This window comes from Cupressus sempervirens, chromosome 6, assembly GCF_028749045.1.
Source record: "Cupressus sempervirens isolate cs-2001-9-10 chromosome 6, ASM2874904v1, whole genome shotgun sequence".
In the NCBI taxonomy this organism is placed as follows: Eukaryota; Viridiplantae; Streptophyta; class Pinopsida; order Cupressales; family Cupressaceae; genus Cupressus; species Cupressus sempervirens.
Genome location: NC_143123.1, coordinates 541,873,945 through 541,885,652, shown reverse-complemented (window position 1 = coordinate 541,885,652; position 11,708 = coordinate 541,873,945). Strand labels below are relative to the sequence as shown.

The 11,708-nt window shown below is 39.6% G+C and overlaps 1 protein-coding gene across 1 annotated transcript in view; it reads left to right on the top strand.

The window, feature by feature from the left end:
- The first annotated feature begins 5,261 nt into the window (after window positions 1-5,261).
- The window catches only part of LOC149553388 (uncharacterized), a 43,652-nt gene continuing 37,205 nt past the window's right edge, over window positions 5,262-11,708 (top strand). The window contains exons 1-3 of the mRNA XM_089790328.1: window positions 5,262-7,339; window positions 7,868-8,480; window positions 8,742-9,855. Coding sequence (XP_089646454.1) covers window positions 5,262-7,339; window positions 7,868-8,480; window positions 8,742-9,855 — 3,805 coding nt within the window. The remainder of the gene's footprint in view (window positions 7,340-7,867; window positions 8,481-8,741; window positions 9,856-11,708) is intronic.

The following is an 11,708-nucleotide window of genomic DNA, read 5'->3' as shown; positions in this document are numbered from 1 at the left end:
CAACCACATCCACCATGGTGGGATGAGACCTCATTTTGTGAGTATCACCAAAACAAGGGATACAAAACCAACAACTGTATAAACTTGCATCATAAAGTCTAGGACATGATTGATGTTGGTGATCCTGTGGTAGATGGACATAACAAAAACTCGAACCACAAGGCATTCAAAGAACCTTTCCCAGCTTATAAAAAGGAGAGACTTCGAAACCAGAACCCTACAATAAGGTCAACTATACATATTCCAATGATGACAATGTCATTCACATGGTTGAACCTATAGATTCTGAATACTGTAACATTATTACCATAAAGGGCAAGCAAGATAACGACAAACCCAAGACACCATTTGTCTTGAGTGGCCCTACTTCCAATGAGATAGATAATATGCCTTTGCAACATTGTGCTAACATTGTTACTTGCTCTCATGCGAAGTTGGTGCTTAAAGGCCCTGTGCCTCCTACTTCAAATCTTGAACAACACAAAGACAAGCCCTTGTTGGTCCATCTGGTAAAGGTGCAAAACCCACAACGAACTTGACTACAACAAGTTATAGTGTTCTCGATCAGTTGAAATGAACTAATGCTTAGATTTCCATCTTTGAGCCGCTTAAAATCTCGCCTGCTCACAGGCAAATTCTAGACAAAGCCCTCACTGAGGCAAATGTTCCTCAAGATCTCAATCTTGAGAAATTTCAATCCATGATAGGTCACTTGAACTCACCTTATCTTATGACCTTCTCCAAGGAGGATGATAACTCGTTGAATCACCGACACAATCAACCTCTACACATTGAGGTTATGATCCACCAGACACATGTTCGTTGGGTACTCATTGACAATGGCGCTAGCTTAAATATTGTCTCTGCTGCTCTTCTTAGACAATTGGATTATTTCGAGGACTCTGTTGATCCCAATGAAAGATCACTATTAAAGCATACAATGAAGTGGAATGAAAGTCACTGGGTCTTGTGGTTTTACCAATTCGTCTCGGTCCTATCGAAAGGGATGTTACCTGTTAGGTGCTTGACATTCCCTTGGCCTACAACATTCTATTGGGATAGCCATGGATACATGAGATGTGTGTTGTGCCATCCACATACCACCAATGCATCAAATTCCCATTTCATGGCTCCGAAGTTACTATTCCTGCCAGTACTAGCTAGACCTACAATATGCTCAAAGCTGCTGAAACTTTTGTCCCTGCTAATCGTGAGTCTACTGATTGTCACAACAATAAGCTAAAACAAATTGAGAAGTCATTCAAACTAAAAGAAACTAGTATGGGAGAGTACCACATTGAACCAGTGTTGTCATTGACATCTCTCCTAGAGTCTCCTCGACATTATGGGAGACCCCCAGAAGAAAAGAAGTCATTCATGCTGACACCTCAAATCAAGTATAATGGCACTTTCGTCAAGGCTACAGTTTCCTTAGAAGATGAAAGTGAAAACAGAGCCATTGCTGCATCGCTTTACAGAGAAGAGGCTCCAATGGACCTAACAAAACAAGCTTGAGAAATCACTCCTAAGAAATATGGACCTGGTCTTAGGCTTATGAAGCGTTTTGGTTAGAAGGGAACTAGCCCTATTGGGTGCAATAAAAATGGCCTAATTGATCCTATCAAAGCAACAGCTTGAAGCAACAGTGATACAACTAGCCTAGGGTTTAAGAAGGTCCCTTTCCATTTGGGATCAAATCAATTCATCCCCAAACCTAAGAGTTCGTCTGAAAATGAGTCACAAGTTGAGTTAGATACTCAAGAGGAAGAATCTGATGATGAGGATTCCTACCCTCATCCTATTCCTTATGATCTTGCTAAATTCTTTGCGAGCTAGATAACTTTGTGCCACGTGTTAGCACTGTGGATGATACTAGTGATTCTTCTGAGGACAATACTGAGCAACTCAAATATCATTCAGAAAAGGGAGAATCTAGTCAATCATGCCATATTGAGTATTTTTGTAAGAATCTTGAGGTTGAAGGAGAGTATGTCCCTATCACTTTTGGGGAGTTCTATAGTCTCTCACCATGTAGCACTGATTCTCATGAATAAGAGTTTGACAATCTTTCAGAAGCTACTACTGATAAAGACATTGACCAAGTGCATGTCTATGAAAATTGAATTGAAGTGGGTGAAATGTCTAGGGTTAGTTCATAGGGGTCTGATCCAACTAGTGTCCTAGAGTCATCAATTACTAACGTTCGTACTTCGAGGCATTTGAACATACCTGTGGATGAAGTCGTCGTAGGTCTCAAATTACTAGTCCATGCACTTAATGACTATATTGTGAACGTGATTGAACCAACCACTACTCTCTCACTCACACATCCTAAGCTTATAGACTGGAACCCCAATGCATCTAATGAAGTCCCCATGTTCCAGAATGACTATGCTCTTGCCTGTTACCTAAACGCTATTGAACCTGTAACATCTTCCACCAATGAGCAGAGTATCAACATGACTGAGGCCAACATCAAATATCTCAGTCACACAATTAAAAAGAAAAAATGCAAGAGGTTCGATGGTGAAAACCACATTGTGGTAGTGTTGGATCCCAAAAAAGTAAAAACAAAAGACGTATCCAAGGGTGAAAACCTCTCTGAGGTGCCCACGAATGAGATATTTGATGTCCTTCCTAGTCACTTTTAGGAGATATAATCAGTGTTAATAGAGCCGACATAGCCAATTAACCTGGGCATAGAAGAACATCCTCATATGATACATCTGGCGTAGTCACTGTCACTTGAAGAGAGCCTCAAAAATGCATTTTAAAATTTTGGGGACCGACGCAATCAAATGCTTGTGTAGCTCAAATGTTTCTGATACTTTGTGATTCTTGGCATCCTTTCATCTCTACATTCTCCATATTTTCAAAATCCATTTTGGAAATAGTCAACTCAAGTCAACTGTGGCTAAATCTAGCCAACTTGTGGTCAACTCGATCTTTGTAATCTTGCAACATCTCTAAATTTTCTTTAGATCATTCTAATCTTTTCCCTTTTCTTTAGATCGTTCTGATCTCTTCTACATTCTACTACATCTCAAATTTCTTCTGTACATATTGATATATTGCTTCACATCTATTTTTGGGGTGTCATCTTTCCATTTTTCTCTCAAGGGGGCAAGATGATTACATCATTGAATAATTATTGCTCGAGGCATCTCTTTCCCATCTTATGTCCTTATCACTTGGGGCATCTTGTTCCCTTCTATCTGGTATCTTTGCCATCTATCTTATTTTTTCATCAATTGATCAACCTTATAACAACTCTTCTCAGAATTCGATGGACAGGTATTGGGATAGTCTAAACCCTAACTCCTGAGGACCAAGCCTTGTTCTAGTGATGATTCTACGACTCATGATTGGACCTTGTTATCTTTTATTCAATCTTAGGTATCTAGGTGTTCTATCTAGATCCTTGAAGGTTAAGCTCCGTTCTGGAGATAATCTTCTAAATGCTTTCAATCTTAGTGGTGCAGAGCACAAAGCTTGGTAGTGGAGGAATGGATAAACTCCATCTTGTCTTCTCATCTTGTCTTCATTCTTCATCTTGTCAAGTGCCATGATGGTTCCAATGATAGTTTCAGTTGATTGTGCTTCATTTTGGTTGTTCTTGGTATTGCTTGTTATGGTTCCACATGGCCTAACTTGGCATGTAATAGCATGTAATGGAGATACTCATTTTTTTTACATGGGAGATCCTTCCTCATACCTTTTTGATGTAATTAGAGGTTTCATGAAGTTTTATGTAAGGTTTGAATAAGTATGAGTCCATTTGTGTAGGCACTTCATCCTATTTGGTGACCCTATAAACCAAGGATGTAAGTAGCCTATAGGGCATATATGTTTTAGGTGTTTAGGAGGGTGTCATATGGCCTAAATAGCCATGATGCTCATTAATATCAAGTTTAGAATGAGTTTTGAGGTCTTCAAATGCAAAGTTGCTCATATCGGCAGTTTTGCAAAAAGTTGCTTGACAACTTTTGCAAAAACTGTGCAACTTTTGCAAATTAGTTGCATTCGACCTCTAACTACCTTGGAGGTTGGTTTTTAGGTGTCCTTAGGCTATAAATACATTGATCCTCTTCCCAAAAGGAGAGAGGAACTTCATTGTACGGATTTTGCTTTGAATGAATATAAAACTCCCTGTTTTTTGTGCATTTTCAACCTGTGCAGAGTTCACACGTGTTGTACAGCCCTGATCCTATGCATTTAATGATTGGAGAAGGAGGTAGGGTGTTCTAACATTCATTTGCATTTGATTTGGGTCGATTTGGAGTTCTGGTTTGGAAGATACATCAATTTTGGTGAAAATAGTTTTAAAACCCTCTCAAACCAAGGGTTTGGTGCTATATGGCTTGTTTTGTGCACAAATAAGCCATCCCTGGCACGAAACCCAATGAATCTCATTGTATATACCATTCCACTGCATTTCATGAGTTTTGGCCAAATTTCCATGGTGGGAGTGCTTTATCCTTGCAAGCCCTAGTTCAAGGCAATGTTTTGGTTTGAACTAGGACATTGGAATTAGGCAAGGAAAGTTGATGCTAGGTTGCAACCAGTTGGTGGATTTGTCTTAGTTGGACTTCCTTAACATCCTCCAATATCCATTTTTGTCCCATGTACCCCTGTCCATACACTTGCTTTGTAATCCAAGCCTATTTAGGCCTAATAGGTCTGAGAGCATAGTAGATGTAAGGGCATGCTGGAGTGGAGTCTAGATTTGGTTTTTGGGGGATCAATAGAACTCAATAAAGGGTATTTGGAGATGATGTTTTTTTTGCAGGTTGTTTGAAGGAATCACAAGTTGTGGTGTAAAAACCAGTTCAGCAGGGCTACAAGAGCCTTCTAGCCATCTATTGGAAAAAGGTGTTCCAAGATTGAAGAGGCTTAACTTTTGGTTAATTTGTGGTGTCTTATGCATTGTGAAGGTGATCCAAGCATTAGATTCCATTGGGAAAGGTCAGAAGGTGCTGATGTCACTTTTGGCCTAGTTGAGGGAAAGTGACCCTTAACCGATTTTTGAGAAGACCTTTGATTGAGTACTCTTGGTGTTGCAGGAGTGAAGAAACCTATTGTATAGGTTGATTACAGTGTCTTGAAAGTACTTTAAGAGGTCTTAGAGGTTGGAGACTTCATTTGTTCATTTGGAGGTCCTAGAGTCATTCTAGGAAAGAGGACGCTTCCCTTGTGCATACTCTGCATCAAGGTGGTATCAGAGCACAAAAAGACATTGGAGTTGACCAAATTCATCCAATATGTCTGAGGGTGAAGATGGAGAAAGAGAGCTTCCCATGAGAATGACAAATGCTGAATTGGCCAAATTGGTTAAGGAGCAAATGGCCGAGAGCAGGGCATTTAGGGAAGAGAACAGAGATATGAAGAGAGAGCTTGAAAGGCTCAAAAGCAAACTGAAAAAGGGTGAAGATTATGAGTCTGAAGGAGAAGAGGTGGAAGGAGACACCTTTGCAAATGAGATACCATTGGAGCAAAGACCTCTTCTACAAGCACTAGAGAGAGTTGGTGCAAAAGGGGGTGATATCCCCATGTTCTATGGCAAACTAAACCCTGATGAGTGCTTGGATTGGATTGAAGCACTTGACAATCACTTTGAGTGTGATTGTATTCCCCCTAGTCAAAGGGTGAAGATAGCAAAGGCCAAGATGAAGGGGCCAGCCCTTACTTGGTGGAATTTTCTGCAAAATGAAAGGGTTGATGATGGGAAGGAGCCTATTACCACATGGAAAAGAATGAAGACCGAGGTGAAGAAGCAGTTTGTTCCCGAGGACTATGAGGTTCTTATCAATCAAAGGCTACAAAATTTGAAACAAAGGGATATGGATGTCAGCAATTATACCCAAGAGTTTCATAATCTAACATTAAGAGCAAAGGTGAATGAGACTAGCAAACAAAAACTTGCAAGATATGTGAATGGCCTCAAATTCAGCATACAAGATGAGTTGACCCTTGTCAACTTGGTATCGGTGCATCAATGCTTCAACCTCGCCTTGAAGATTGAAGACAAACACAAGAGGAGAAGTGATAATGGAGCAAGAGGCAGAGGTAACAATAACAACATCAATTTTAGAGGAAGAGGAGGTAGATTCAATGGGAGAAATTCTGCAAATAAAGATGAATACAAGACACAAGAATCTAATTTCAGTCAAAGGGGATCATTTAGAGGAAGAAGATCCAATCCAAATAGAGGTGGATATAATGGAAGAGGTAGAGGCAATCAGACCTTTACTGGAAAGTGTTTTAATTGCAACCAACCGGGCCACCAATCTTTCAAATGTCCAATGAAGGCAGGAGAAACCAGCAGACCAGCAGATAGGAGAGTTAATTTGCTCCATGATGATGATGATGGCCAAAGTTGTTCTTCCTACCACACATCCACTTCAAAGCCAGCAAATGCAGAGCAAGGTGAGTTCTTGATGATGCAAAGAACACTCCTTAAGGTACCTCTTCAATCTGATCCTCCACAAAGAAAATCTTTGTTTAGAACACATTGCAAGGTTAAAGGTAAAGTTTGCAAATTGATTGTTGATTCGGGTTCTACTAATAACATAGCATCAAAAGAGATGGTAAATAAGTTGAAATTGAATACAATACCTCATCCATGTCCATATAAAGCCTCTTGGCTAACTAAGGATAAACATACATTGGTAAATGAACAAGTATGGGTAGAGTTTCAACTAGGAGAGTATGTTGACAAAATTCTTTGTGATGTAATGGAAATGGATGCTTGCCACCTCTTGCTTGCGAGGCCATGGCAATATGATGTAAATGCCAAGCATGATGGTCACACCAATGTATACTCTATCATGAAAAATGGAGTAAACTATGTCATGAACCCATTACTGGATGATGGTAAAAATGATCATGTTGTTAGTAACATTACTTTGCTAGGAGAGAAGGAGTTCTTAAAGTCCTTAAAGGTTGATTATATGCCATGTTTTGCAATTGTTACTAAACCAAAGGTGGATGCAGCCATGACCAATGATGTGAACAAGGTGGAACCAAAGGAAGTGAAGGACTTGCTGCTGAAATATAAGGGCATTGTTGCAGGCAGTTTACCTTCTTCTTTACAACCAAAGAGGGATGTGAGTCATTCAATTGACCTCATACCAGGGGCCACTCTTCCCAAAAAGGCTGCCTATAAGCTTACTCCTCAACAAAATGAGGAAATTGCAAGACAAATTGAAGAGCTGCTGTCCAAAGGTCTCATAAGAAAGAGCATAAGTCCTTGTGTTGTCCCAGCCGTTCTTGCACCAAAGAAGGAGGGTACTTGGAGGCTTTGTGTTGATTCAAGAGCCATCAACAAGATTACTATTAGGTATAGATTCCCTATGCCAAGAATGGAGGACTTATTGGATTGTCTTGGAGGTGCAACATTCTATTCCAAGATTGATTTGAAGAGTGGTTACCATCAAATCAGAGTTAGAGAGGGAGATGAATGGAAGACAGCATTCAAGACAAATGAAGGCTTGTATGAATGGCTTGTCATGCCATTTGGTCTCTCCAATGCACCTAGCACATTCATGAGGTTAATGAATGAGGTATTGAAGCCCTTTCTCAATAAATTTGTGGTAGTATATCTAGATGATATTCTGATTTTCAGCAGAGATAGAGATGATCATATGAAACATATTGATTTGGTATTGAAAAGATTGCATGAAGAAGAGTTGAGAATTAATCTTGAAAAGTGTGTGTTTATAAAACAAGAACTAATATTCCTTGGCTTTGTGATATCAAGTGGAAGTCTGAAAATGGATCCATCCAAGATTGAGGCAATCATGAATTGGCCTATTCCTTCAAATGCAAGTGAGGTAAAAAGTTTCCATGGGTTATGCAATTTTTATAGGAAGTTTACAAGGAATTTTAGTGGAATATCAGGCCCTATGATTGAAACTATTAAGGAAGGCAAGAAATGTCATTTTGTTTGGACTAAGGAAGCACAAGATTCTTTTGAGTTGCTGAAATTGAAAATTGCTGATGGACCAGTCCTTGCTTTTCCTAACTTTGACAAAGTTTTTGTGATAGAATGTGATGCTAGCACCAAAGCTATTGGTGGTGTTCTCAGTCAAGATGGAAGGCCTATTGCTTTCTTTAGTGAAAAGCTAAATGAAGCAAAGCAAAGGTACTCGGTGTATGATCTAGAGCTCTATGCAATGACTCAGTCCCTAAAGAGATGGAGGCACTATTTTCTGCCCAAGGAGTTCATTGTATACACTGATAATCAGGCCCTAAGTTACCTCAATAGGCAGGAAAAGCTTAACCAAAGACACATGAAATGGATGGAATTCATCCAAGCATACACCTTCACAATCAAGCATAAGAAAGGGGTGACTAATAAAGTTGCTGATGCTCTTAGTAGGAGGAATCTACTTGTGCAATCAATTGAGTTGGAGAGTGTAGGGATTGAAGCCATGAAGGATCTCTACAAGCATGATGAAGATTTTCAAGAAATCTACAAGGTTTGCCAAACAAAAGAAGGAAGGTATAATTCTGATTTTTCTGATTTTTTAATACAAGATGGTTTGTTGTTTAAGGGTGTTCAATTGTGTATCCCTAGAGGATCTTATAGGGAGAATATAATAAAGGAAAAACATTGTGGCTCTATGTCTGGACACTTTGGATTAGATAAGACACTTGAACAAGTTAGGAGATTCTACTATTGGCCTAGGATGCAATCTGATATAAGAAGGTTTGTAGAGAGTTGTATGGTGTGTCAAAAGGCCAAAGGGCAATCAACCAATGCTGGTTTGTATACTCCATTGCCCATACCTGAAAAACCTTGGGACTCAATAAGTATGGATTTTGTTTTGGGGCTGCCTAAGACCAAGTCTGGAAATGATAGTGTTTTTGTGGTGGTAGATAGATTCTCCAAGATGTCACACTTCATACCTTGTAAGAGCACCCATGATGCATCAAATATTGCAGGTTTGTTCTTCAAAGAGGTGGTTAGACTTCATGGTTTTCCAAGTTCAATCATCTCAGACCGAGACTCCAAGTTCTTGGGGCACTTTTGGAGAACATTGTGGAAGAGATTAGGTACTAATCTGAATTTTTCATCAGCATACCATCCACAATCAGATGGTCAAACAGAGGTTACAAATAGGTCCTTGGGAAACCTATTAAGATGTCTATCTCAGCAATATGGGGCTGCTTGGGATACTATCCTTCCTCAAGCTGAATATGCATTCAATGATTCAGTAAATAGGAGTACTGGATTGACTCCTTTCCAAATTGTTTATGGAAATCATCCCAGGGGTATACTTGAATTAAGAGATATCAAACAAATGGAGAGGACAAGTGCACAAGCACAAGATTTTGCCCAAGTTATGAAGGAGGTACAAGAACAAGTCAAGGACAAACTTATGAAATCAGCAAATCAGTATATGGAATCAGCAAATAAGAAAAGGAGAGATGTGCAATTCAAAGTGGGTGATCTTGTTACGATCCACTTGAAGAAAGAAAGGTTGCCTAAAGGGCCACATACCAAGCTGCAAATGAGGAAAATTGGTCCATTTAAGATCCTACAAAAGTGTGGGAACAATGCATATAGAGTGGAGCTTCCACCGGATGTTGGTTTATCCCCTATCTTTAATGTTTCAGATTTGTTTGCTTTCAAAGAACCTACTGATGTTGTGGATGCAGGTACAGGTCATAATGAACCATTGATGGATGTTCCTTTACCTCAAGCACTCAAGCCTCAAATAGAGTGCATTTTGGACAAGAGAGTCTCCAAGAAGACTAGGAGAGCAACCTACTATTCCTACCTTGTCAAATGGGTTGGAATGCCTGATGAAGATGCCACTTGGATGACTCAATCAGACATTGAAAAAGCAGGTTACACTTTGGAGTCTATCCCCAACTCAAGGGACTTGAGTTCTTTTGGAGGGGGGTAGCATGGTGCAGAGCACAAAGCTTGGTATTGGAGGAATGGATAAACTCCATCTTGTCTTCTCATCTTGTCTTCATTCTTCATCTTGTCAAGTACCATGATGGTTCCAATGATAGTTTCAGTTGATTGTGCTTCATTTTGGTTGTTCTTGGTATTGCTTGTTATGGTTCCACATGGCCTAACTTGGCATGTAATAGCATGTAATGGAGATACTCATTTGTTTTACATGGGAGATCCTTCCTCATACCTTTTTGATGTAATTAGAGGTTTCATGAAGTTTTATGTAAGGTTTGAATAAGTATGAGCCCATTTGTGTAGGCACTTCATCCTATTTGGTGACCCTATAAACCAAGGATGTAAGTAGCCTATAGGGCATATATGTTTTAGGTGTTTAGGAGGGTTTCATATGGCCTAAATAGACATGATGCTCATTAATATCAAGTTTAGAATGATTTTTGAGGTCTTCAAATGCAAAGTTTCTCATATCGGCAGTTTTGCAAAAAGTTGCTTGACAACTTTTGCAAAAACTGTGCAACTTTTTCAAATTAGTTGCATTCGACCTCTAACTGCCTTGGAGGTTGGTTTTTAGGTGTCCTTAGGCTATAAATACATTGATCCTCTTCCCAAAAAGAGAGAGGAACTTCATTGTATGGATTTTGCTTTGAATGAATATAAAACTCCCTGTTTTTCATGCATTTTCAGCCTGTGCAGAGTTCACACGTGTTGTACGGCCCTGATCCTGTGCATTTAATGATTGGAGAAGGAGGTAGGGTGTTCTAAGTTCTGGTTTGGAAGATACATCAATTTTGGTGAAAACAGTTTTAAAACCCTCTCAAACCAAGGGTTTGGTGCTATATGGCTTGTTTTGTGCACAAATAAGCCATCCCTAGCACAAAACCCAATGAATCTCATTGTATATACCATTCCACTACATTTCATGAGTTTTGGTCAAATTTCCATGGTGGGAGTGCTTTATCCTTGCAAGCCCTAGTTCAAGGCAATGTTTTGGTTTGAACTAGGACATTGGAATTAGGCAAGGAAAGTTGATGCTGGGTTGCAACCAGTTGGTGGATTTGTCTTAGTTGGACTTCCTTAACATCCTCCAATAGCCATTTTTGTCCCATGTACCCCTGTCCATACACTTGCTTTGTAATCCAAGCCTATTTAGGCCTAATAGGTCTGAGAGCATAGTAGATGTAAGGGCATGCTGGAGTGGAGTCTAGATTTGGTTTTTGGGGGATCAATAGAACTCAATAAAGGTTATTTGGAGATGATGTTTGTTTTGCAGGTTGTTTGAAGGAATCACAAGTTGTGGTGTAAAAACCAGTTCAGCAAGGCTACAAGAGCCTTCTAGCCATCTATTGGAAAAAGGTGTTCCAAGATTGAAGAGGCTTAAATTTTGGTTAATTTGTGGTGTCTTATGAATTGTGAAGGTGATCCAAGCATTAGATTCCATTGGGAAAGGTCAGAAGGTGCTGATGTCACTTTTGGCCTAGTTGAGGGAAAGTGACCCTTAACCGGTTTTTGAGAAGACCTTTGATTGAGTACTCTTGGTGTTGCAGGAGTGAAGAAACCTATTGGATAGGTTGATTACAATGTCTTGAAAGTAATTTAAGAGGTCTTAGAGGTTGGAGACTTCATTTGTTCATTTGGAGGTCCTAGAGTCATTCTAGGAAAGAGGACGCTTCCCTTGTGCATACTCTGCATCACTTAGGTATCTAGGTGTTCTATCTGGATCCTTGAAGGTTAAGCTCCATTCTAGAGATAATCTTCTAAATGCTTTCAATCTTAGGTATCT